Consider the following 27841-nt stretch of genomic DNA (forward strand, 5'->3'; position numbering starts at 1 on the left):
TATGAACATTGGTAACATCTCCCTGAGGCATTTCTTCTTCAGGTCCCAGCTCTCTCAACTTACCACTGTATATCAGATGATCCTCATCATCATTGTGGGTCTTTGCTGGACTGCTCTGGTGTGTCCATGTCTTGTATGGAAGAACCCAACACAGACTGGACTCAGCACTCCAGGTTTGGCTTCAGCAGTGCTGAAGGGGCAGAGTCACTGCTAGCAGTGCTTGTCCTAATGCTGCCAAGGATACTGCTGTCCTCCTTGATCTTCCTGCAGTCTTCAAAGCAGTGTGGAATATAGCCTGATGGCCCCTGTAAGAAGGGGTTAATATTTCAAAGCCATAATGAAGTGTGAGTTGGAGCATTCCCATACAAGCAGTGGTGAAAGCTGATACTCTTCAGTGTTATGAATTGTTCTTATGAATTGCTTTTAAGATATGTAGTAAGAAAGACTAAGTACTACACACCACCTTGTGATATGGTACAAGCGCCTGAAGGTGCTGTGACTGCTGTTACTGCTCCTACACTTCAGATTACAGAGTTAGGCTTATCTTCCCTACCTTTGATCTCAGGTCCACAGCCTCACTTCATCAAAGAAAGCCTTTCTTGACCCTCATCAGCAGGAATGGCTAAAGCCTCCACCAACAGGAATGGAGGAAAAAAATAAGACAGGATTTTAAAAATTCCTCCCTGTCCCATTTCACACTGCTTTCTCATTATCCCCATCTTATATTTCAACTGCCCAGTGTATACATCATCTAGTTAAATGGACACACACTCCATTGGTTTTGGCAAAATTTGGAATAGATTTTACATCAATAAATAAAAGCTTATCAATCTCTTTTGAAATTTGTGGTAATAGTGAGAAAGAGGCAAGAGTACATTACGCAAAGGTTTTCTTTGTCATCTATTAAGCTCCTGTGACATTTCAGAATTGTTTTTTCCTTGTAGTTTATTGTTTTTATACCTCCACCAAATGGATTTCCCCACCATAAGTAGCTCAACACACTGTGCAAGTTCCGGAACAACAGTAAAGAATGAGCACAGTTTGAATAGGAATTTATGCCAGTGTATTTTTGGTTAACAGTCAGTAATACACAAGACAAAATGAAACAAAAACAGATGAGAACAATATATTATAAGCAGAAGATGACTTGCCTGTGTTTGCCCCCTGTCTGTTTCAATAACATATTCCTATCTGCAGAGCTGGTTCTGCTGCCATAACTAAAAGAATTATTTACGCAATTGTTTTTCTTTCTATAGTAAAATAAATTTCCCTTTCAGTTGAGGTTTTTCTCTGTAAATTTTTGTTGTAAGTGAAGAGTAGGAATGTGAGAGCCACGACTTTAATACAGGGCCTCTAAGGGACATTCTACTTGCAACAGGCAGGTTTTTGTTTCTTACAAACCTGATGATGGGTGTCCCTTCCAGTGAAAATGCATGGACCCACAGAGCTTTTAGGCATTATGTGATGCATAAACAAAATTGTTTTATTAAATTTACAGTTATTTTTACAGGCACTTTGCAGAAGTTCAAAAGACTGTTAAGGTGGACTTTCGTATTGGACTACTGAAGTCATCTCCCATTATTGACAAATGGCTTAATCCAAAACAGTTTTCCCCTCTGTTATTGAGACATGAGCACAGATTCTGAAACAAAATGTTTTGGGACCTTTAAAATGCACTTAGGCATGGGCTTCTGTGAGCTTAAAAGAATGTAGAATGGAACTGACGTTGACCTGACTTCTTTTTTTCTTTCCTCACAAAAGCTTAAAAAATGTAAACAATTGGCAGTTTTAAATACAGAGGGCCCAGAGGTGGAGAAACTTTCTCTTAATTTATCTGCATTTCCTGCCCTGTGGCCTGCAGTGACATCCAATGGGGTAAGATGGAATGGTCTCAAGCACTTCACTAATCAGCATACTCCCTTCAGAGCAATTAAAATTATTGCTCCAGCAATAAGAGGAGGAGAAAAGAGGGTGAAAATCAGACTTTGCAAATCCCACAGAGCTGTCCTGATTTGAAACACACATGAAGTCTGTTTTGACTGAACAATGGAGGAATTTATGGGGAACTCTCTAAGCTTCTCAGTCTTTCAGAGTTCTGCCCAAACGTTTCTACTTAGAGCCTATGCCTGATGCCTTCATGTCAGATGGCTATTTCTTAGGGAGCAAATCTGGTGACTATGTTATTTTTGAGATCATATCACTACTACTTGCCTATTTGGGCTTCACGTGCTGCCTTTGTGTAATACCAAGGCCTATTTTCCTCACATGCAGTGGTGCAGTTGTTTTATTCCTTTTTTTGCTTTTCAGCCTCACAAGATCAGAATGCTGACTGAAAACCATGCTATTTTTTCCTTGTCTTTGAAAGATGGAGACAGGAAGAATGTTTAGTAAATATGGATTAGGGAGGTATTTTAAATAAGTGTACATTATTTTTCTTAATACATAGTGCTTTAAATAATACCATACAGCCTGTCTTAAAGGGTGGGCTCACTGTCTGCATTCTCATTAGTCACAGTAATGATTTTATGCACATTTAACTGTCCCTGAAGTAACTTTTTTCCCCCTGTAAATTAATTAAGTTCATATTTCCTCTTTTCCCTGACTGCAACTAAGTGACACCAACTAATAGCTAACCCCGTGGAAATAATAGTGAATTTTCCTGCAGGATTCAGAAGCCAGCTAACAGAAACTTCTGGAAGAGTATTCTTCTATTTGCAAGGGACTTGTAGCACACTGTTTAAACAGAGTAAGATTGGTTTCATTTGCACTGGAGAATTATTTTAATGTACAAATAGCCTGAACTTCCTGCAGCTTTTGGAAATAACTTGAATATTACTTACTCTCCTAGTCAATGAGAAACAGGCTCTTCAGCAGCAAATAGAAAACCATTTCAAATGCAAAGGAAACAGAATTTAATGAGAACACATTATTCTAAATAATATACATATGTACATTTTTGTAACTGCCTGACAAATCCATTTCTATGCTTGAAAATTATGCCACATTAAATGAATTAAAAGAATTACTTTATTCTTAACCCCAAATGTATTTTGCAATCTGACATACTGCATTTATTACTGTTCATTCGAGTATGGAGGTCTTCTCTTGTGAAAGTCAACCCAAATAAAAAAACCTTCTGTTTGCTATTTTTTGCTATTTTTAAAATAAAACAAGCATGGATGGCACCTTGGGCCTTGTTCTTTCTTGTGCTTCTGCTGAATGTTTTTTTAAAAAAATCGTAGGTTTTATAGTGCATTTTTTAAGCTATTCCTTTGTCTTTTGTATTCACTGATAATGAAAAAAAAAAAAGAATTTAAATATCCCTAGTTTCTGAGGAATTATTACTTAAAAAAAGAAAAAATAATTTAAAAATGGGCAATTTGGACTACCCCAAGAGAAGTTTTTCAGTCTGAAGAAAAATTGCTATTTCAAGACAAGGTGGCATAAGCCTTTGCTACTCTTGAAATTGTTGGCATTTCCTTCAATATGTTATAAAGAAGAAGAAGAAGAAGAAGAAACTTTACTATTTTCAGATGCTTTGATTTCCTCTTCCTGTATCTTCATATACATCTAGGAAAGAACATATACATAGATACATCTAACACTTGTCCACAATGCTGTATTTCTTTTCTTTAAAAGAACTGTTGCAAACATGTAAGCAAACCAGCAGCTCTAAACACAATTCTTCAGCCTGAATAAGATCTGTGGGGACAGATTTGCAACACTAATTTTTGACTGAATTTTTAGTATGCATAGTGTGTCTAGTTTTTAAAAGACAGCCCAGGTTTGAGCCATAAATAACATAATGGCTAGTATGGCATCTTGCATTGCTGCTCTTTCTGTACAGCTATTTCTGTATCATATTGTATGATACAATATCATACAATATGATGACGTATATAGGTGTTCATATTGTATAACAATAATGTACCTGCTAAAGGGTGGTGGTAACCATGGACTGAGCCAGTGCTGTCCACAGCACAACCCTGTACTGAAATGCATGGCAAGGCTTTGTACCCTTACTGCTTTAACAGCTGGCAGAGCAGAAATCTGTGAAATGGTTAACGATTGATATGAGAGAAACAGTATGGATCAGAGGAGAGGAAGGTGATGTAAAATTATCTTCATGTGGAGTGAAAATGAAACCTAAGTTACAGTTTTTAGTGGAATGGTTATGAACTGTCCATACTTATCTGTAAAAGCTGCTCGCTCATTAGCTTTGACAGACGTCTTTGGATTTCTTCCATACATGGAAGAACCTTCCTGTTCAGTTTGTCAGAGGGTTTATATTTAGTTAAAAAAAAAATCTAAGGGTGGGAAAATAATCAAACCAAAATGGCTTAAAAGAATCTGTTTAATGAAATACTGGACTATGACAATCCTGTAACTGCCTGTAACTGTGGATCCCAGAGATGGAGCAGAACAGTTGCCTCAAAATCTGATTTTGTGTTTTCCCCTTGATTCTTTGGAAGTGCAGAAGAGGTGAGTCTGAAAAAGACTGTTGTGAAAAGCAACTAATGGAAGCATATGAATGTAAAATTGCAAAGCCAGCTATCATCTCACCTTATGTTTTGACTGTAATTAAGTTATAAGTCTGTCAGTCCAAATCCAAGAGATTTAAAGAATTTAATTACTTTCAAGTAGTCTTTCTACCTTTTAAGAGCTGGGGCACTTAAAAAAAATTTGTAATTATTTAGACTGTCAAAGGCATATGTGCATGTGTGGATGAAAGGATAAAAAGGCTGATAAAAGTATGATGAAAAGTGGAAAAAGCTATTCCCAGGTGTTAGGCATTGGCTAGTCTACAAATCTGCTGGTACTGTCACTGGGGTTTCTGAGAGCAAGAGAGAGAACACCAGCTAATTCTGGTGAAGATACATTCAAAGACAGGATTTGAAAGATTCAAAAAACTGTAAATCTGAGAATTAAACATTGCTTTTGACTGATTTTGCTTTACATATTTATTTTAATAAATTTGTGAAATCACAGCAGTTCTATTTAGAAGAACTGGGCATAAGAATAAAGTGATCACTTAACTAACAAATTTGTTTGGCTCCCATAATATCTGTTCTTTTGCTTTGTACAAAGAGAGATTCCTGCCACAAAGAGAGTGCAGGCAAGTTTTGTGTAATTTTTTCAGAGAATATTGCTATTACTGTACAGATGACTGTATACTGAGTCTGTGGGATTCAACCATAAGTAATCATTACTTTGCTCTACACGAGTTTGCAATTACTTCATTCTCTGTTCTATGGTGTTTTGTTTCTCCCTTATACTGAAATGGAAGCATCCTCCTGTAAGCACCAGTATTGACTTAGTCATCCCTATTTATCACTCAGAGTGCTCCTTCTCAGCAGGTCAGGAATTGGAAAATTCATTAACATGGTCCTTCTAATCGAACTAGTTTGCCCAGTATCATGTTTAGCAGTTTTTGTGCTATTAGTGAAAACTTTTTCCTGTTTCCTTTTTAAAATATAAAATATGAAAAGAGCAGCAGAATTGGTTTATGCAAAAGAGTCCTTTACAACTACAGAATATGTTTTGCAAAGTTTAAGTTGAAATCTGAACTGTCACAGAGTTCAAGTTACCTTTTTGTTGTCTTTATTTCTTTTTTCAGAGGGGTCATGTATCAGTGAGAAAGTTGAGAAGGAAGACATGTAAGAGAAAGAGTAAGAAAATATGTAGTTTATGAATGGTATTTTTTTACATCTGGCTTTAAAAATCTTAGGGTTCAAAGTGAAAAATTCTAAGCAGAACAAAAACATCATTAGCAATTCAGTTTTGCTTTCTCACTGACCAGCTTGTTTTGACAAGCATGGCTGCATACTTACATACATAACTTGGACACACAGTTGAAGACATAAATTAAGATATAACGACATTTTTTGTACTGTAAGTACTGCATGCTAATGCAGTCACATAAACATTGTCAGCCAACTGGTTAGCATATTGTTAAGAATGTGTATTTTTCTTTTCAAATATATAAGAAACCAAACACATTAAAAAACCATGGAAAATGAGATATAATAGACTTGTTACCAAATAAAGTCTTGTGCACTGTTTTTAATTTGTAAGAAAGACTACATTCACAATAGATTTTTGGCAGCTATGCAACAATTACAAAAAATTTAGTGTATTCACCCTTATGCTAGGAAGTGAGATACAGGAGGTGATTTGAACAAAACCAGGTCTACGAGACATAAGCACAAAGTGCTGTGACCTTCCTGGTATTGAACTCAGCAAAAGTGTTTCTGTGGAGCTCCCAGCCAGGGTACCACACAACAAGAACTCGTTTGCTATAGAGACACTGCTTACTTAAGTAGTAGTCTGTTAGTATTTCAGTGACTATTTTAACAACCACTGATTATTATTCAGCTGACCAGTTTCAACATTGTAAAAACCCCCACTCTAACTCTACTTGACACATGGCTGAGTGGTCTGGAGGCCGTGCTACCAATTAAACTGCTTTGATTGAATATTTAACCTATTCAGTAGGAAGTGCTAATGTTTCAGTGCCCTATTAAATTAAGTGGGAATTTTAATTTGAAGCTGTATTTGAAGATTTCACCTTTTGTTTTTTACACTTTAACAAAACTGGTGTAATGAAACTACAGACTGGAGCCTTGAGGAAAAGGGGGGGATTGGATAGGAAATGGTGGAGGAATTAAGGTAGCTTTTATCTTTCATTCCATAATCCTCTCAGTGGAATAAAAAAATGTAAATTGCTCTGGATGAAAAGTATTTGTCTTCAAGCTACCACATGAGTGAACACAGTCTGTAACTTACTGTTGGTAGTCTTGCTCTGGTTGCTCAGGAATGTGCTGAATAACTTCATAAACCGTACTTAGCATATCCTGGCCTGCGACAAAGTCAGGGCCAGGTACAGATTGACTTGAAACCTAAAACCAACAAAGTGTATTCCTACTGTAAGTACAAATATGAAAAATTCAAGAGAAATTAAACTGTTCATGTAACTTGTTGTTTTTAAAACTTTTTGTCAAAGCTTTGTTTGTGGATTGAATGGGTAATCTCTGCTAGTTTAGATTTCGAGTACGTTCTTGTCACATTAATAGTAAGGCAAGTATTAGTTTTAAATTCATTTAGCCCCTTAAAAGATTTAGGATGCAGCTATTGCATTTAATACAGCAAATACTTTATATTAAGGTACCACAAGTCAAGAAAGAAACATTTAATAAAGAGAAAAGCAGGAGAACAGACAGTAAAAAAGCAGTAAATATTCAGGCCATGAGATCAGCATAAAATTCCCCCCCAGCCTGTCAAAGAGAGAGACATGCATGGAATTTTTGTAAATCAAGTAATATTGATTGTTCAGCACATTAAGTATATTAGTTTCCTCTTATGTTATGACAACAGATTTACCTAGACTCTACATCCATAAGGAATTACCAGTCTTTCTGCCTATATGCAACCTCCAACTCTTCATTATTTACACTTTCTTATTTTCCCCTTTCTCTGCTGACTACAATGAATCAGTGGATCAAATGCTGACTTTACCTGCAATGCTACACATTTGAGTAGCTGAACATAAATGAGTGGAGTTTCTCCTGCTCCTTGAAAATTTACTGGAAATTATAGTAGATTTCATTGCTTGTACATCCATCCTGTCATTCTTGTCACTGCTTTCTCCCTCCTGACTTACTAAGGCCCTAATCCTGCAAGATTGTGATATGATCAGCTTAAGGGATATAGAAGGTCTGTGTTGGAAGTCCCTAAAGATCATCCAGTTCCAACCCCTCTGCCATAGTCAGGGACATCTTTCACTAGACCACGTTGCTCACAGTCCAGTCTGACTCTGAACACTTCCAGTGATGGGGCATCTGCAACTGAGGCAACTTTCACTTGCCTCACCATCCTCACAAGTAAAGAATTTATTTAATCGAAATATACCCTCTTTAGTATAATATCACAGTATGCTTAAGGCTGTAATGATCTAGGGTCTGATCTTTAAACTTAATAAGCCTCTTACTGGCACAAACTGTAAAAGAAGCAGTTCAGCTGCTCTGTTTTCTAAAAGTCTTTTATCTCTGCTGCTGTAAAAGTCTGTCCTCTCCACTAACATTTGCAGTAGCACTTTAGCACTATAAATGTATATTTCAAACATCTAACTCCATCAGAGAAGACAAATTAATCTATGACTATTTTTTGACATCATGTATTATGAGTACTAATCATAAGAACAAATTAGGTTATGACAATGTGACCCTGTGACCATGCTTTAAGAGCTCTCCTTTACCTGACCAGACTGATGCTCTCCAAAGTTACAAGATTACATTGCTGGCAATTTTCCCTAGCAAAGTCTCTATTCTCTTTCCTCCCAGTTTTACCATTGTCCCTAAATTTTGTGGCCCTGTCTCTGATCTTTTTTTCTGTCCTTTTACATCATATCAGAATGGTCTCCAGCTGCTATGCAGTAATGTCAGCAAAGACACAATGCAAGGAAACCGCAAATGTTGCAAGATTTCTTTTCTGCTAGCAAAATTCCAATGCTTAACTCCTACCCTACAATACACAAAACCAACCAAATAATTTTTGTGAAATACAGCTGAGACTTACCTTACATTTACACTTTAAATAACTCCCTGAGACTTTTCTGCACTGCCAGGGCTGAATGTTGATGAGCAGAAATATTAGGATCAAGGGAGAAAATGGCATCACAATAGTACACTTGCCTGTGTTACACAAGTGGCTCAGTGCTGCTCAACTACCCGACATTACTAATATTCTTTTAATATAGAGTAGTTGAATGGAGATTGTTGTCTTTAGAGCTTGGTTATTCCTTACTTCACTATGTTGATTATGAAGTACTGAACTAGTAACACAGGAAAGAAAGAGCAAGTATTGGGTGAACAATAGCCATGAATATGATGTCATGCACACATCCGTAAAAAGCAACAGAAGCAAACCTACAGAAGGATTCTGGTACAGTTATTTAGTATACCTAGAGAAATGGAAGAGAAACGGTCTGTTTATGATATAAAGTCACATACCCTAGAGCCACTGGTAAGATCTGGAAAAGTGATGAACTCATATATCCCAAAATCATCCAAAGCACTTTCATGTCCTAAAGTTAGAACAAAGATTTTAAAAAAGAGATGTAATATGAACCTGGAAAATAATGACTGGCAAAGTATTTTGCCTTGATTTTTAAAACACCTGAATAGTGCTTGTGTGACCTGCTTTAGACCACTTCCCTGCTGAGCTCCTAAACTGGTGTGGAGCGAGGCAGGACAGCTGCAGAGCTGGTGTGCATGGTACTCAGTGACTTCCCACACCTTGTACCAAGAGAGAAGTCTCTTGCTAACCTCAGCAACAATTTTGATAGAGACATTCATACTCTCTATTCTGGAAGGCTAAAATGACCAATTTGCTTTCATTTCCCATAGAAAAAAAAGGCTGAATAAATAAACTCAGCACATCCACAGTGTAGTGAAGCAGTATCACCTGAATGTTTTACAATTCTGAGAAAAATAAAAGGGAACATGGTACCTATAGATGCACATTATTATTCGGGACTTCAGATACAGCTTGTATTTAGGTGTAGTTAGTCTACCCTCCCACTGCCCAGGAGATGTGAGGCTCTTGGTTGTCTCCTGGGCACCATTCCACATCAAAGGCTGTAGCACTAAAAACAATGATGAATTTCTATCCTTTGATATGACTTTGATGGACCCTCTGTGCTCAGGTGAATGTCCTACCTTCCTAAGCTTCATATACTTCCCTCTACTTGTGCATGTAGCAGTTTATGGCCTGCTCTGATACTTTGGCAGAAAGGAATGGGAATAAAAGTGATATCCTTCCAAAGGATGGCTGGTCTCTATCATCTCCTGCATAGGATCAGGTGGGAAGTATTGTGGAGGGAAAAGAGGCAGTAAAAAAACCCACTCTGGGTCCTGATAACACAGAGAAAGGCAGTACAGAATATGACAGAAGGTTATATATGTATACTGCAATGTCATTAACTCATGATTTTGTTACAATTCTGAGAAAAATAAAAGGGAACATGGTACCTATAGATGCACATTATTATTCGGGACTTCAGATACAGCTTGTATTTAGGTGTAGTTAGTCTACCCTCCCACTGTCCAGGAGATGTGAGGCTCTTGGTTGTCTCCTGGGCACCATTCCACATCAAAGGCTGTAGCACTAAAAACAATGATGAATTTCTATCCTTTGATATGACTTTGATGGACCCTCTGTGCTCAGGTGAATGTCCTACCTTCCTAAGCTTCATATACTTCCCTCTACTTGTGCATGTAGCAGTTTATGGCCTGCTCTGATACTTTGGCAGAAAGGAATGGGAATAAAAGTGATATCCTTCCAAAGGATGGCTGGTCTCTATCATCTCCTGCATAGGATCAGGTGGGAAGTATTGTGGAGGGAAAAGAGGCAGTAAAAAAACCCACTCTGGGTCCTGATAACACAGAGAAAGGCAGTACAGAATATGACAGAAGGTTATATATGTATACTGCAATGTCATTAACTCATGATTTTGATAACAACTGATGCCATGAACATTTTCAGCTGTAAACCTCCCACGGTGTATCACCTCTTACTGCTATCCCACAATAACACTGATTTAAGTCATATTGGTGACAACAGCGGAATGCAGGTATTCCAATCGCAGAATACTGGGATAATAGGCAGAATTCAAGACAACAACACATACTGCTATGAGCTCCAGGCATGAGCTAAACCCAGACTGACTTATCATTTAGGTCTAACCTTAATTAAGCTATCATAGAGGTGTGCAACCCAACATAAAACCACACTTTTATTCTTTTCCTTTTATTTTTTTTTTCCTGTATTTTGTGATGTTATTTTTCTTTTTCAGGAATGGACTTTGACCTTATGCTCACACTTACTTCATTAGCATTACCTGAAAATGCCTGTGCCTTTCTGTAATCAGTCTCTGCCCTAGAAAACATAAACATGTTTCTCAGTTTGACGTCATAAGCCAAGGAAAGAAAATCAATATGATAAAATGCAATTCTCTGGATGGAAAGTACTTTTAGATGTAAGATGAATTGTTTTTCTACCTGCTCTGTAGCTTCTGTTGTATCACTGAAAAGAAGAAAAAAAAAATTATTCTTTTTGCTCCAAGGGTCCAAAAGAAGAGCTGGACTGTGTTTAACTTTTACATACCTTTATGTGGCTGATATCTTTTCCATAGGAATAAAAAGGCCATAGCTAGGATCAAAAATAATGAGATTCCTGTTATTACTGCAAGAGAAGACAAAGACTTTCCTTTCTGGGCCAGCTTTTCCAACCCTGTGACAAAGAAGATGAGTACTGTATTTAGTTCCTTGTTCTTTACAATGTGCTACAATGACACTGAGAAATGCATCTTTAAAAATTATTCTGAAACTAGTAAACCTGCACAGAGATACAAAACAGGTGCAAAATTTGGGTCTTCTGAATGGGTAACATTTATTTTTCCCCACAGATCTCCTGAACTGAAAAAGCAATGATATGCATATCAGAAAAGACTCCAAAGCAGATTAGTGCCTGGAGCTAAATGGAAGTCAGTAAATGTAAGCCACAAATTACAGCATCAAAAAAAGAAAATGCATATTATAACTTGTGGTATAGAGACACTGAACAACCAAAAAGGAGGGTGAGAGAGCAACTTGTGCTCGATTGGAGGGAAATCCTCCTAGTAGTTGGGAGCTATAAAGCAGGAGAAGATAAAAGATCCATTCGACTTTTTGTAAAGATTTTTAGATCACTGACAGTCTGGTTATTTATCAAACCACATCTGAAACCAATACATCTTCACAGAATCACAAAGTCAGTTAGGCTGGAAAAGACCTCTAAGACCATTAAGTATAACCTGTGACCAAAGATCAACATGGCATGGATCAAAAAGTTCTATGTCCAGTCTTTCCTTAAACACCTCCAAGGATGGAACCCCACCACGTTGTTTGTATTCATATCTAAATATATTCAAAATATTTCTTTCCTTTGTTCAAGTCTTTTGCTGGGATATGCATTAGCAGAACTTTTCCAGCAGGATTTTCTGATACAACACATACACAAATTGCATATAATTACATACCTAGAAGCACATGGAAAATGTTTGCAATGATTTTGCAAAGACAAGAATGTGAAAGTTAGGAAATGCCAGACATATTTACTTGTGCACTCTTTCCTCCTTTTGCTCTGAATTGTGCAGAATTAATGTCATTAAAGGATAAGTCACAATCCATACAGGTAAATTAATGTTGCATATTTGCTAGTGCCAGATTTACTAGTACAATTAAAATGTGTATTATTTAGCTGGATGTGTTTCCAGTAATCAATGAACTCCTGTGCAGAGGGCTGCTTATATCTACTTACACCTTCATGTAATTCACTGGCATTGTGCTGGCTACATGTGCAGTGGTTTTCATGAAGATTAAATATGAGGATTTCTAGACAGATATGTCCTAAAGATACAGGAAAATAAATCACTGCAACTTCACAAAATTTTTAATAGTCCTTCGGTGTACTGCTCTCCTTAGGAAGAAAAAGTCCAAATGCTGAAGAATCAGATGAGTCCTTAAAATTGTTCCTTAAAGTGAGTAATTTCAAATGTAGACTCAATAAATCACATCTCCGTAGATGCATCAGTGCAGAAAACAGACATGCTTTTTGCATGCATTTAACACACTCAAGCTGACTAACCTTGAAAACTGAGCAATGACTGGTGTACATGAGTACCTCATCTTATTTTAGAATCTTGGCTGAAAATGGCAACAACTTAGTACAACTATTGATATAATTGTAACTTATTAAAATAACTGTTTTCTAGATAATTTTTAGGATTCATTAGGCAGCTGTCTTTAGCACCATATAGGTGAGTTTCTGTCCCATAGGGAAGTTGTGTAAGGTCTTCTGAAACATCAGAGTTCCTGTTGCTACTGAAAATGGGGTTTTCACTATTTTGAATGCCATAGTCCAGCCTCTGTAACAAGGATTAGGGGGTGTAAGGAAAAGGAATATGTACAATTTTCATAGTCTTTTCTTAGTATGTTTATTCACCTGCAGTGAGAATTTAGCCTAAGCAGCATCGCTGAGAATGAATTGTGTGTGAATTCATACCTCTTAGAATCAGTCAGTGCTGCTCTGCAAAGCGTAGCCTTGACATCTCCATTTAGTGCTATTTGAATAAACACTCATCAAAAAGAAAATGGCTCCAGAGGGGGGAAAATATATTATTCTATTTTTAAATACACAGGATAAAATGTTTTAATAAGATGTAAGTAAAATATTTGTAATTAGGAAATCTATTATTTTAAGTGCAACCAACCATGAAGCTGTGGAGTCTTCCCTCCTTTTTGGCCTTTGAAAGGAAATCCCAGCTGAATATCATATCTTACATGAACTTCCTGGAGAAATGTCATGTTTATTTCTATAAACACATAGTTCTGGTAGCATTTTCTTTCACTAGTAACCACAATATTTAGTTTTTGAGTGCACTATTCTTACTATGAAATTGCAACCCATATTTTTCCCAGCATACTGAAAAAGCCCTGGATTCATGATGAATCAGTAAGTAGCCTGAATCATGGACATATCTTCTTGTTTATCAGACTAACAAATTTGTTAGCTCTTTGCTCAGCCCATGTGAAATTGCCTTGTTAAATTTTCTATCAGGCAATCTAGTAATTCTTGTTGAACATTTATGGCATATATTCCTTATCTAGAAATACTTGTATCTGTCTGTATTGAGAAGAGACATCAGACTTCCTTGATATCCCGTTCTTTGCTCTGTGCTTCTGGAGATTTTCTGAAAAACTGCTTTGTTGCTATTGAACACAATCATACAGGAGCTGAGTACAGGAGCTGAGGTTATACTGTAGGAGCAATGAAGGTATGTGTTCTTCAGAACGCAGCAATCAATACAGACATTCATAAATATGACAAGGAAACAATTTACATGAACATTGTAATAAAATCCCACAAAACTTCAGTGTCTTGGTGGGTTGTGTTCCAAGCTGTGCCATACAGCAAGTAAAACCTGTATCCCACAGAATGTCCAAAAGCCCCTTTACTATATTCTTAGCAAAACCTAAATTTCAATACATTTTCTAAGAATGACTTCCTTTTTCTGGGGCATCCATGCAGACGTTACGCTTTACAGCAATAAAGTTACATTCTTACCTACAGACATAACAACAACTGTGAAGTGAGTTTCATCTCGTTTTCCAGTCACGTTGTTGAAAGCACAGCACATGTAATCCATTGTCTTCTGAGCCACATTATCAGATACAACTTCCAGATGGGGTCCATATTTGATTACTTGAGTGTTATTGTCATCCCTTTGAATCCATGAATAAGTATTTGGTGGATTTGAATCTGCTGAGCAGTCAAACAGTACAACTTCCCCCATGTCCACTGTAAACACTGCCCCTATGTTCAGACCTTTGTCTGATTTGACTCTAAGTCCATAAGGTCCATCTGCATTGGGAAAAAAAGGGAAATACAGTGAGAAAATTAAAATCAAAGTAGATAATTAAAATTAATCAGAAGTGTATCTCTAAAATTAGAATATTTAGAATGGCTGGCCGTCAGTCATTTCAATGAAAAGGCTTTCAGTTCAATACCTGGATCTGTGCTAGGCTTAGCTCAGGCTACACCCACTTAATACTGGTCTAATTGCTGTTTCAGGAAAAAGCATGGATCTAGGTATTTTTCATTATGATAAAAAGAATGAAAACTGATATCAGTTGGATTTTTATGAAGTAAAGGAGCATGTCTTCTTCAGGAGCATACTTGATTTCTACTTCAATGCCAAACTTACCGGCATAAGTAATTTCCCTACAAATTTAAAAGTGAACAAATTGGCCTCACAATGTTATCTTCACTGCAATAATTTACAATATAAAAATCATTCAGGGAACTAACTTACAGGTATCATATTTAGTGGGGTGTGCCTTAGACAAATTCAGAAAAAATTTTCCATAAATTACTGCTAGAATAAATTTTAACTTTTCCCCTATTTTAGTGGATTTGTATTACTAAATAATACTTTAAATTATTAAAAATTTAAAATAGTTAAATAATTACTACTGTAATTATGCTTTTTTCAAGAGCAAGTTCTTGTCCTGAAAGTTGTTTTTCTGAATATAATTAGAAGAAGCATATGTTGTTCTATAATCATGTGTTCATTACTCAAAAAATTGAGCAGATAAGTATTTTTAGTGCAACCTGCATAGGAAAATGAGAAGGGAAACAATATACTTAAATATTATAAGAATATTTCTCATGTTGTTTTTATAGAACATTTCAGATAATTGGGGCTTTTATATCTTTACATGTTAAAATTATTTTTACAGGTATTTAAGTATAGAAATTTACATAGAGAATATAATAATTGAAGTGTGCCTTATTAAATACCTTTCCTACTTAAAAACAAAACAAAACAAAAACTCCTAATCATTTTAATGTTGTTAATTCCCTGAGGACTTGCATGAATAATCAAAAATGCACAGACCTAATATCACAGAGCAAAAGAAGAAAATATGCAGAGTATCCTTTTGGTAGGATCCCTGAAGATGAGTAAAGCTGCCTCATACAAAATGGTGTAGCACAAAACAGGCACAGTGCTGTGCCCACTCCAGACAGTGGAATCTAACAATATTTCCACCTTCCTGTGGTTGTCTGGAAGAATTAAGACAATGTAGCTGGGTTTGAATGGGAAAATCTCTGCTACAAGAAGCTGCACACTTGTATATTTCAGACTTTATTTCCCACGAGGAAATTCAGGACCATGTTACAACATTCTCTAATACACACTTCTATTTACTGTTTGCCTTTTTTAATGAGACTCATTTATTCTTCAAGAACACCTAAGCCACCAGCACACAGCACAAACCAGGCCATTTTTTGTGTGCCTCTGTGTTTTTTTCTGTTTGTTCAGGCTTAGACAAGAGACTATAGACCACCACATATGACCTCAGTTTAGTCCATTTTTAAGTAAATGTCCATACTTCACAACTTAAACTTGTCAATCTTTAAATTTTCTCTGCTTATTTCCTAGTGGTAAGCTTTTTGCAGTCTCATTTTAAGGAATGGCCAACATCATGCATAATATTTTCTTGAGAAATGCAATACAAATTCACTTCAGCATGAATTACTGCTGCTCCCACCTACATTGCAGCAGCCACTCTGAAGAAGCATGGCTTTTCTTTAAGTTCTAGATGCTGGGCTACTTCCCCACAGGCTTTGCAGTTCCTGAGTCACTTGCTTTATTGTCTCCCAGAGCCAGCTGACCCCGTAATGATGATTTGTGTGAGTACAGACCTATACCCCACTGTTTTGGCTTGGCTAGCCTCACTCGGGCTGCATGTTTCTGTGAAAGGGGACCTTTTCACAGGGGTTCACCTCTTATAGGTATTTACTTCCCTTTTTTTCAGATCTGAAAGGAGAAGGGATGTACTGGCCTTTGACATTTTTCCTAAATTAATTAAAGTCCCTTACAAACTATGTATATGCAGGAACCTACTTTTTTTCACTTTTCCGAGCAATTCAGTGGTTCTTCCAATCCAATTCTTCCTTCTTAGGAGAATTAGCTTTTATTTTCGCAGGTAATATGACTTTGATATGTGTTAACAGAAATTATTGGTAAGAATAGCTGACTGGTTTCCATGCTCTCCTTACTGTAGTGGGTGGTTTGCCACAGTCTGCAAAAGAATTTGAACTGAGTTCTGCTTTTCTATCAGTATCAGAACTGTGCAGCATAAAGAGATAACACTGAGAACTATATTTTAATGGAAGCTGCAAGTTGAAAGAAATCATTATACGAACACTGACACACACTGGCTGGGGAAGTAAGTTGCATAAAACCAGAGGGCTTATCTTAAGAAATAGCCAAATCTTGGCAAAATTGGAAAAGCGGCACTCCTGCTGAAGTCAACACAAGGATTGGGTAACCCTTCTGCTTTGCCTGGAGCAGTATTTTGCCTCTCCTGGGCACAGTGTACATCAAGGTCCCTAAACAATGGGTAACTGACAGTTATACACAGCTTCAAGGGTGATTCTGAAAAGCAGCCAATTAACCATTTTCTCACTAGAACTAAGTATATTCTATCTTTTGGAAGACTTGAGGAAGAAAATCCCACTTAGTCTGCTGAGTTCAACTCCATCAACACAGTACAACAGTGTCTGCTGCAGCCTACAGGACAGCAGCTTCTTGAAATAATTTGTTTCTGAGTCACGTGACTGCAATAGCCATGTTCCAGGCTGCCTTATCATCATAACTAATGGAGAAGCAGGATAATATTAATAAGACATGAATTAAAAACCACTTTTATACTCAGTAACAACCCACAATGATAGCCTGCATGGGTCCCTCAGCTCTATTTTCCCTTTCCAGTATTGTTCTCTACAGAAGACTGCCTCTTGTCTCAGTAAAACCAGTTAACTAAATGACGTGTAAAATAATAAATCAATCTTTCTGAGTAACAATTTACTGCTCCATGGGAATATTTCCAATTGCTCCCATCACTACGAGACTGTTACAGTTTCCAAGCAGATGGCAGGTATTTACCGTGAGCAACCTTTTCTTTATCACCTCCAGTAACTCCCCCACAGCAATGACATATGGCAGAGAGAGATCTCAGGGCCTGGTCTGGATTGTTATTGACAACTGGGAGCTAGGAGACAAAGTATTTGTGCAGGCAGAGGCTGAACCAAACTAGGTGACTTCATATAGCTCAGGAAGTAAGACCCTAACCCCCATCACTGACTTGGATATAGAGAATACCACAGGTATTTGCAGTCTTTCAGCATTTGTTGTTTGCTCACCTTATTTCAGATTTTATATTATACACAAACCAAACCCTCAGTTCTGATGAAGGACATTCATAAAATGCATATAAAATAATATTTACACACATGGAGAAAAAGTGAATCTCAATTTTTGATAAAGCTGTATATCACAACCATTTAAACAGCAAAAGATTCAAGAAAAGTCACTTAAGTAACTTTGAGATTTTAAATTTCTGGCAAACAGTTGGTCAAAAACAGGTTTCTAGTTTAGAACTTAGAAAGATTTTTCAAATTTACTGAAAAATGCATGTAGTTGAGTGAGGAAGAAGCAGGGAAGCAGTACCAGAGCTGGGATTGAAGGGCACACACGTTGTCAGAGCAAGTGTCCCAGACAGCTGTGAGTGCCGTTAGTGCTTTGGAAACAATCCCATGTGTAACAGGTCAGAAATTCAAACCTCACACGGGCTGTGCAACAAACAGAGATGTCTGAAAGGTAGCAAGGGTGGCAGATGTTTTTCTAGCCTGACCCGACTTCACTGCATGGGAAGGGACTGTCAGGCTGGATACAGTGTCCCAAGTTCTGTAGGTATTCTTTGTTGAAGACAAACTTGTACAAGGCCAATTCACAGCTCATTAAAGTGAGAAACGCAGTAGAGGAGCTGCATTCATACACCTTCAGGTCTCATTCTTAGCACTTTAAGCACATAAGTGAGCTGAGATTGTGACAGGCATATAAAAATGTGCTACCTTGAGAAAAGAATGTGATTGATTTTTTTTTTTTTTTTAAATTACAGTAATGATAAGTTAAAGGTCTATCAGTACTGGTTATTTCCTTGTTTATCATGATTCCTCTGTCTAATGAGATGGAAGCTCAATTAATATTGGCCCTGTTTAGAACTCTGCAACTGCTTCTTCCTCTTCAAGTCTGCACTGCTGTCAATTTTATAAGCTACACATAAGCTTATATCAGCTTATATCTAACAATGTCCTTATTAATCTTTGCTAGTTTAGGCAGTCTTTTTCTCTTCTCCTGCTGCAGTGTAGAGACCCCACTCCCCCAATATTTTAGATGCAAGTCATCCCCTTATCCAATGAATTCTTCCAAGTTATAATAAAAATCTCTGAACAACTAGCAGAATAGTCAATCAGAAATGAAAGGAGATGATGGAGGAGGAAAATATAAAAGGTAGAGACACAAGAGATGTAGGTTCTGAATATGTTGGTAGTGCAATCATAACAAGTTGAGCATGGGCTGCCTACCAGCTGCCAGAGCCTAGGGAAAGCAGGAATGAGCACCAGCCCTTGGCTGGACAGGAATTCCGTCTCAGTCCTTGCAGTGCCCCTTCCAGATCAGGCCACTGGGTAAACTGGCTATATCTGAACAGGACTGGTGGCAAAGTAGGTCCTGGCCTTTCAAATTTCAGCTTTCCTCTGAGAAGGCTAATTAGACCCCTGAGAACATGAGGATTAGAGCATAGCAGGTGACATATGTGTAGCATGTGCTACTTGAAAACTGAGGAGGCACTGGGAATTCCTGACATGGACCAAAATGAGAAGGCTCTAAGATTTATCGTATAATTGTTGAATGGTGATTAAATCAATCTTTTGTTTCCTCCAACTCAATCAGTTTCTCAGGTGCTTTAATTTCCAGTCAAAATACCTGGTTACCTTATGCTTTATTCTTCTGTCAAAAATGGTCTTTATGCAATTCTTCTTGCTCCCTCATGTTTCCCATTTGATGTGGAATGCAATAACTTTCAGCTCTAATTTTGCTAAGCCTGACTGAGGTCTCTGTGTCTCTTCTTCATTCCTGTCTTTCTTTCTTTCTTTCCTTCCAGTTCAAGATCAGCATTCTGGGATCTGCAGGGACTGCATGAATTATTGCACATGTGGTGTTATCTTCAGTGTGCCATTAGCATTCTCCTTGTTTCCTTGTTGGAAATTAATTTCCCACTCCCCTAGAATTAAATATGTCTTTCTAATGCCTGAATCATGCTGTCAGTTCATAGATATCATGTGATAGCTCAACCATCCTAGGGTCACTGCCTTGATTATTTTCTAATAAATCTCAATCCTATCAGCAGAAGTTCATGTTTTTTATTCTCTGAAAGGGCATGCCCATTTATTTTTTTAACTGGCAGATCTCATCCCAGCTCTGTTACTCTGTCAAAGTCATTCAGTCCTCCTGTTTAATGTCATGAATGAACTCCATTGAGATACTCCCTGTCTTTTTTCTGGTGTCATTAATGGAAGTATTAAAAAGAACTGGACTTCAAATGATCTTGAGGGAACCCACTAATACCAGTTCTTCAACCTGGTACTTCCTGTGCTTAGCTTTTTGATACTATTTTTGTCTTCACATATAACAACATTTTCATGTATAATGATCTCATTATCTTTCCTTTGAGTCACATCTGAGGATATCTGTGGAGATTTTGAAGTTTCTATTTGAATTCTGCAGTTGAGACTGCTCTTCACAACTACACAACACTGTATAATTTTATTATCCTAAGTTAGAGCTATTACAAACAAGCTCATTTTTAATGCAAGCTCACATACAATGTTGACTCCACTGTTTTCTGCCTGTTTTCATATTTGGAGGCACTCCTTCCAGCAAAATAATTAATACAAAGATAATAATGAATATTTCATATACTCACAATATATGGTTGGCACAATTATCTCACTTTCCATTGCACTGACAGGGTTTGATACCAGACAGCTGTAATTCCCAATGTCTTCTTTTACTGCAGGAACAATTAGTAGTGTAGCATTGTTTGATGAAAAGATATAATTAGGGCTAGCATGAAGACGCTTCCCGTTTTTCATCCACTGGTAAGCTATCCTTGTACCTCTATTCACAGTACATTTTAGGGTAATATTCCCTACATACTCCACTACTCCTGAAGATGGTTCAGTATGTACAGTTGGCTTTGTGACTGGAACTGTAAAATAAAGAGAAATGAAGAGTTGTTAAAGTGACATTAAAGTGACAAGCCATTCTATTACAGTCATCATGGTCAAGATGATTCAAATCATCACTCTTTCTGGAAACTACTAATATTTCAAATTTTTTCTCTTAAATGCACTTAAAGGTTAAAAAAGAAGGCCATATTCTCAGCTGGTGACTGTAAGAATTGTTATGGGACATAAATAAAACCAGACTGCTTATACTACTGGTATTAGGATAAAGGCAGCAGTCATGTGTACCATGGCCTCTTGCCTCGTATACAAAACACAGAAAAGAAAAGTGCACAAAGCATGACACTGCCCACCGTGTGTGACCTCAGCATGACTGCCCACAGCTTTGCCCACACTGGGCACCACTGAAATCTGGGCAACCTGTCATGAGGATGTCTGCAGATTGGGATGGGCTTGGGAGTTAAATGGCTCCTCTTTGCTACAGGAGGTAAAATTGTTCAGGGAAAAAGACTATTTGAAATTCAATGCATCCTCATGATAGCACAGCAGAAACTTATGAAATCTTATTGTTTGTCTAATGTCTAATATAATGCCAAATGTTTCTGTGCCTCTTCAGTATTTTATTTATGATATAGAAACACCAATCAATATATTAATTTTCATTAAAGATGACATATTTTAGTATTCCCTCCAGCAGCAGTAGAAAAAAACATAACTTAGTGTTTGCATTTATTCATGTATTGGTTGCATTAAATGAGACACCATCCTAATGGGATACTAAGAACCAGGACTTCAAAACTATTGTAATTTTATTTTCAAAATGAAGATACTATCTTTTACTAACTTACCATCAACAGCTACTTGAATCTTTTGACTTGCAGCTATGGTCCCATTTCCACGGACATTGACTTTTACAATGTAATTGCCCTCATCACTGAGATGCAATGGGTTAATCCTCAAAGATGCATTCGGTGGCATAAGGGTAAACTTGTCCTGGTATTCCAAGTCTGGAACTACTCTTTGATTTACAGAGCCAAGCAAGTATTTTGGATTACTTTGAGACCTCTCAAAAAGCCAAATTATCTGGACTTCAGAAGCTGTAGCACTGAAATTGTAGTCAACAGAAAGATGAAGTGGTTGCCCCTCAATACCATGGATGGTATGAGATGGTACTGTCAACTTTAAGGCAGAACAAATCCCTGCATAAAAATGAAAGAGCAAATAAATAAACAAACCAAAAACACAAATGCAAACCCCAGAAAACTCAAATGAGAAATTCATAGAGTGAAAAAACTCTCAAGGCTAAAACTTACATTTTTTTTGCATGGTTATAACTCAGATTTTGAGTACAAAAGGGGCAAGAGCTCATTTACCTTGGTGCTGCATCTAACTACAGAGCTCTAGCCTCATGTTATACAAAAAAAGCCAAAGGAAGAATCTTTTACTATTGAAAGTTTGACAAAAATGAGATAATGTACATTTACCTTAATGTATAAAATATCTGCCCTTTAAAATATTTTGCATTTCTATGTCTTACACTGTCTAAGAGTCTTGGATTGTAAACTCAGTTTTTAGGATTTTTTCTGGGCTGTTCAGCTGCAGAGGACTTCTTAGGTACTCTGCCAGTTATACTAAGAAATTGACTAAAAATCTGACAAGCACTATCATGAATTCTGACTAAAACTATATATAATTGTTATTGCTGACTGCTCTGTACCTGTAAGACTAAATTCAAGAAACATTACAAAGCTTGCAAAATTCAAGTATTTAAATTAAACTTTGTTTAATTCCAGTCTTAGGAGATTGCCAGAATTAAGCCTTGCTGTTGATATGCACAAAAGTGAAATTTTCAGCCACATGATTAATTCTGTTTTCCAAGAATTCTGTCTCCATTACAATGCAAAAAGGCCACTCCTTGGTTAATCACTGTCTTTCTCATACATTTTTAAAAATAATTTTTGCTTGTGCTGGCCTAAGACATATTTATAGAACACTATTAAAGCTTTTGTCTTGGAACTAAGTGATTAACACTGTTAAAGCTTTAGTCTTGGAACTAAGTGACTGATTTTCACATTAACTTTTCCATGGCACTCATGAGAACAGCAATGATGTAAAGAATTAACATTAATGAACTGATCTCACAACACCATTTTTACTGATAGGACTTTAGAGATGAAGAATTTAAGCCCAGAGAAAATTAACAGCAAAAATACAGACACATTTTGGATGATCAATTTGAAATATAAAGGATACGATTTTTCAAAATACATATAAAAATATTTTGGTATGTTAAAGATGCAACTCCAATTGACTCTAGCTGCAGGTTTGATTGCTCAGATTTGTGTTCAATACTGCTAAAAAGTACACTGCATGTGGTAAAAAAAAACCTAAGAAAAAAGCAACCTCTTATAAGTAAGAAATGTAAAAACTGTGATGTAAGTAATCCATCTGCTACTGCATAAGAACACACTGGACTGGATAACACTGCCTGAGAATGCACTGCCCTGGATAACACACAACGCTTTCACCATGAACCATCTATCCTTTTCCTGCTAATGACCATTTCTGGTTGGACTTGATGATCCTTGAGGTCCCTCAAACCTGAGATTCTGTGGTTCTTGACAGGCTTCCAAATACCTGTAATGAAAAAGTAACTTCCCAGCTGATGTACATGGAATGCATTTCTACCTGGAAAGAGCTGGGTGGGTAGGGAAGAGCAGAAGGAGCAATGTATGAAAAAGATGTGACTCTGCTCATCAATATAATGCAGAGTTAACTTTGTTTCTTAAATGTCCTACTTTCATATCATTATTCTTTACGATAGAAATGGTTAAAGGTTCATTTATGTCTAATTTCCTAGGTTATGTGACAGAAAAAAATCAATTCAGTAGCATAATGTGGTGGCTGTACATGTCTTTTGGATTAGAATCATCAAATTTCAGTGCACAGTTGTTTGCTATGAGGTAATGGCAAAGCAAACTTGTTGGGGATGAGGGTGGGGACACAAAAAGGGAGTGGTGGTTACAGATGCAGCTGTAAGGTCAGTAATTAATGTCAGAGGTACTCTGGGGTGTGAGTGGACTGGCTCATGTGTAGCCAGCAGTGCGGTACAGAATCTACCCCAAAAAAGTAATTTTGTGGCTGGCTTCCCTTTTCATAAAGCTGAGCAATATTACACTCAACTAAAGATAGCTTACAGCTTTTCTGAGGGCATGGCAGGGAAGCCAAAGGAAAACATTGCAGAATACTAACAGGGAAATATACAAAAAGACAGTGAAATCCTTTGACAGAAAGTCTGGCAAGCCCCCATTAATGGGGCTAAGGAGGAAGCAGACAGAGGGCTTCAGGCTGCATGAACTTTAATTTGCAAAGGACTGGCTGGGGTTCAGCTGAGATAGAAAGAGAACAGGGTAAAAAAAAAGGAAGAGTGTAGAAAAAATGTGGAATGGCTTAATTGGAGGATACATAGTACAGAGATGTTTACATGCTTAACTTTCTAGATGAAAAACCTAAACCAGATGACGCACATCAAATTGAAACCTGCTCCCCTTTTAAACAGTATTTATATCCTGTTATTCTTGCAATTTTCTAACACAACTCTTCAAGGCTTGATAGACTCGGGTTAACAGGACATTAAGTATTTTTTTGGTTATTCTAACACTTCTCAGATGTTAATATGCTCCCTGAAAACATTACAGTACAAATCAGATTTAAACTGCTGTTGTCCACTTGAAAAAGAGAGTAACTCCTCAGCAGAATCCTTAATGAAATATCTAATGTTAGAGATCTATTTCATATAACCTACTAATTACATAACCACCCATTTAAATTTTTAGATCAACTGGACTAAAGTCAAACATCTCTCAAACAAACAGAGATCTGCAATTAAAAGATCTGTCCATATACTTACTCACTCCTTATGTATGATGCTGTTCAATTTTTGAGTTTATTTAGCTGTCAATAGATGATTGTGCTGTTGGACAACATGTCAGTAACAGAAGCAGTGCAATCATAAAATATGGAAAACAAAATATGGAAAACAAATAATATTTCTCACATATCTGTTTGTGCAAAAACTTAGTGTAACTAAGCAGGTCTTGTGAGCACCAGGATAACTGGGACCACCATTATGGAAGGTAACAGCATAATAGAGTAATGAAAACAGAATCAGGACTGGAAAACGAACTTCAGTAGCAGCTAAAAACTGTTGGAATAGAAACTGCAAATAAACTTTGTTCCACTCGATTTACAGGGAAAATTGGTTCTGTGTCGTGTCTTGGAAAGACATGTTGATCTGCAATTAAGGAAATTCTTTTAGCTGGGACCAGAGGTGGTGAGGGCAGAAACCCCATTTTCCCCTCACCCCCTTCAGGAGTGGCTTTGGATAACTCCAGTTCTTGTTGCTCTCTCTGGCTTTGCTGGGGTGATTTTGTGGAGTGCCAACATTCCATAGGATCTTCCCCATGGCTGGTATGGCAAAGGAGAAGGCAGGCTGAGACTGGGGCAAGTTATTAGATAACAGTGTTCTGTCAAAGGCAAGGGTTTTACAGGAGCAGTGATGGAAATATTCTAGTCTTAGCAGAGATCATGTCTTCTGCAGTCTGGAATATTCTTTATTGAGAGGGCTATCCTCTTCATCAAGTGTTGTCAGGCATTAAAATGGGGCACCCAGGGAAGTGGCAGAGTCATCCTCCCTGGGGATACTTCCAAGATGTGTAGATGTGACACTCAGGACCATGCTTTAATGGAGGAATTTGCAGTGTTAGGTTTATGGCTGGACTTGATGCTCTTTAGGGTCTTCCCCAACCTAAAGGGTTCCATGATTCACTTCTATTAGACTAATCTTGATTTTTAATTTAAACTGGAGACTGTTATCACTAATCCTTGAATTAAAGTTAATAGAAAAATCAAGCCAATGTGTCAAACTAAATTCCTATTTTTCAGGCCCGAATTCCATAAAATTCAAGCCTATCCCTACTGCTTCACAAATATAATACACTTTTTTCCCAAGATGATGAAATTCCAAGACCTAACTTTTGCATAATGATTGTAAGGGCTGTACCACAACGACCTCCATTTGGAGCTCAGTGATCTGTGCTTTGCTTCCATTTCACATTGCTATCACCAGTATTAGCAAGCACAACAGAATTGTTGTTGACATAAAACAAGGGCTGCAGTTTTAGTTTAAATAAAAAACTATGACATAACTTTTGAGTTTATGGCATAAACTGAAACCTGCTTAGCGAGATTTGAGCATTCTCTGAATTTAACATGCACATCTCCTTGATAAAGTGAGTTTGGATTCTCAACTGTTTTTCACCAGACTGTTCATTTAGCCCTTCAGCTCTCCTGAACTTGATGCAAAATGTCACTAGATCACTGAATTTTTTTTTCCTTTTTTACATGTATGATCATTTATGGAACAAAAAACCCCAAACAACCCAGATGTAATGGTCCAGGAAAGCTGCAATTTCTATACTTCCATTTATATAATGGAAAACTTGGGAATATTCTTCCCTGGATTGGGATTTTTTTTGCCCAAGAAAAAGTGCCACTGAGCTTTGTTACAGGACTTAATTTTATTTGCTGAAGTCAATGTCTTCAGTGGCCTTTGTGTCATGTCTCCAATGTATCTGATTATCATCATGATATGAAGTATGGGCAGGACATCTCCTTTACTAGAAAATGTGTTTATCTGGGTAAGGGTATAAGGCTTCATAGTGAATAAACCTGTACTCTAAGCACTCTGCTTGCATGACAATAACCCTTGTAGGATTGTAATGAAAAATATCCAATAAAGTGGTAAAGCAGATAAAGCACAAAATCACTGCTTTTTATCAACCAAATATTTTTCATTTTTAAAGAAGAGATCCAATCATCAACATATAAAACATCAATAATTATAAAGCCAAAAGTCTTGGAAAAGTATTGAGCTCAAAATCAAGGAAACTAGGTGACTCTATAATAAGCTAGAACTGCGAGGTTCACAAAGAAGATAAAAGAAAAGTTGTTTCTATACATGAAGGATTAGAGGATGCACTGTGTTTGTAATATTATATATTTCCTCTGTTGACATTCACAAAAACAATTAAATATAGAGAAGGTAATTACAGTAGTTTGTAGAAATAAGCTTATCTAACATTTGATCACAGGATATTTCTGTCAAAGTACATAGAACATCTATTTTTTATTCATTGCATGGATAAAAAAGCAGACTTGCAAAAACTGCACCCAGACACCAAACAAATGCAGTACTAATGGGGAGATATTCTTCAGCTGACTAAAAGTTTAATTTAGTTTCAATACCAATTACATTTAGATGTTATATATAAACTAATTAATAATAAAGAAGTGAAAAATAATGTATCAGTGCTGTCTCAAATTTTTAAACAAATTAGACAGCTTCTGTATAATCTTTGATTTAGAACCTGTCCAGCCTTACTGGTTAAAAAGAATGCACCATGTATATGTTACTCAATAAAATGTAATAGTATTTATTTAATCAATAACTATGTTTTGCATGTAGATTATGTATATTTAATGAACTCCAAGTTTTACATAGAGATTATGTATAGCACCCATTTTTGTTCAGCTGCTAAAACTTTATTTTCACATATAAAACAAAGTGCCACTACCTGATGACAAGCTTTTAGGCTACCTTCCTGAAATGAAACATCTAATAATGCAACAGAAATACCTTTAAATTTATAAAGATAAATCTTATAGAACCAATTCACATTTCCACAATGACAATCAAATATAATTCATACTGTATCTTACCTACAAGCAGAAAATATATTTTGCACTGTAAGTCCCAAAAGAAGCTGGCTAAAGGGCTCCATGAAAGCATCCTGTCCCACACAAAGGCCACCTTCTCAGCACTAAGCCAGGGCTTGGACCTGCAGCTGCTGGTTTATTTGCTAGGGAAATCAGCAATGAGTTAACAGGTCCTATCCTGTCCCCTGCCTTATGTGATTTGAATATGTGTATACAAAGAACAAAGGGAGTGGAGCACCTGTTAGATGAGGACCCATCTTCATTGCCTCTGACTTTATCATAACCCATCCCCAGCAGTCACAGCAAATATGACACAGAATGTAATAAATGGGGCACACAATACAAAGTACATTTAATTAATAGAAGTAAG

At 36.9% G+C, this 27841-nt stretch overlaps 1 protein-coding gene across 1 annotated transcript; it reads right to left on the reverse strand.

Moving 5' to 3' along the window:
* Window positions 1–6782: 6782 nt before the first annotated feature.
* Window positions 6783–27544, reverse strand: HEPACAM2 (HEPACAM family member 2). The gene is made up of 9 exons (XM_041466601.1): window positions 27475–27544; window positions 21543–21893; window positions 20433–20717; window positions 14164–14460; window positions 11164–11289; window positions 11058–11082; window positions 10898–10935; window positions 9009–9082; window positions 6783–6899 (listed from the first exon to the last, which is right to left on the reverse strand). Exons 1-9 carry the CDS (start codon window positions 27542–27544, stop codon window positions 6783–6785), a joined length of 1383 nt encoding a protein of 460 aa, XP_041322535.1.
* Between the last annotated feature and the right edge of the window lie 297 nt (window positions 27545–27841).

This window comes from Pyrgilauda ruficollis, unplaced genomic scaffold (assembly GCF_017590135.1).
Source record: "Pyrgilauda ruficollis isolate IOZ18807 unplaced genomic scaffold, ASM1759013v1 scaffold2, whole genome shotgun sequence".
Taxonomy (NCBI): domain Eukaryota; kingdom Metazoa; phylum Chordata; class Aves; order Passeriformes; family Passeridae; genus Pyrgilauda; species Pyrgilauda ruficollis.

Excerpts from the sequence above, each read along its gene's own strand:
- HEPACAM2 (XM_041466601.1), bottom strand. The coding sequence starts at position 27,544 with ATGCTTTCATGGAGCCCTTTAGCCAGCTTCTTTTGGGACTTACAGTGC. Across the intron at positions 20,718-21,542 it reads GATTCAAGTAGCTGTTGATG|TTCCAGTCACAAAGCCAACT; the intron begins GTAAGTTAGTAA and ends TTTATTTTACAG. Across the intron at positions 9,083-10,897 it reads AAAGGCACAGGCATTTTCAG|GACATGAAAGTGCTTTGGAT; the intron begins GTAATGCTAATG and ends TTCTAACTTTAG.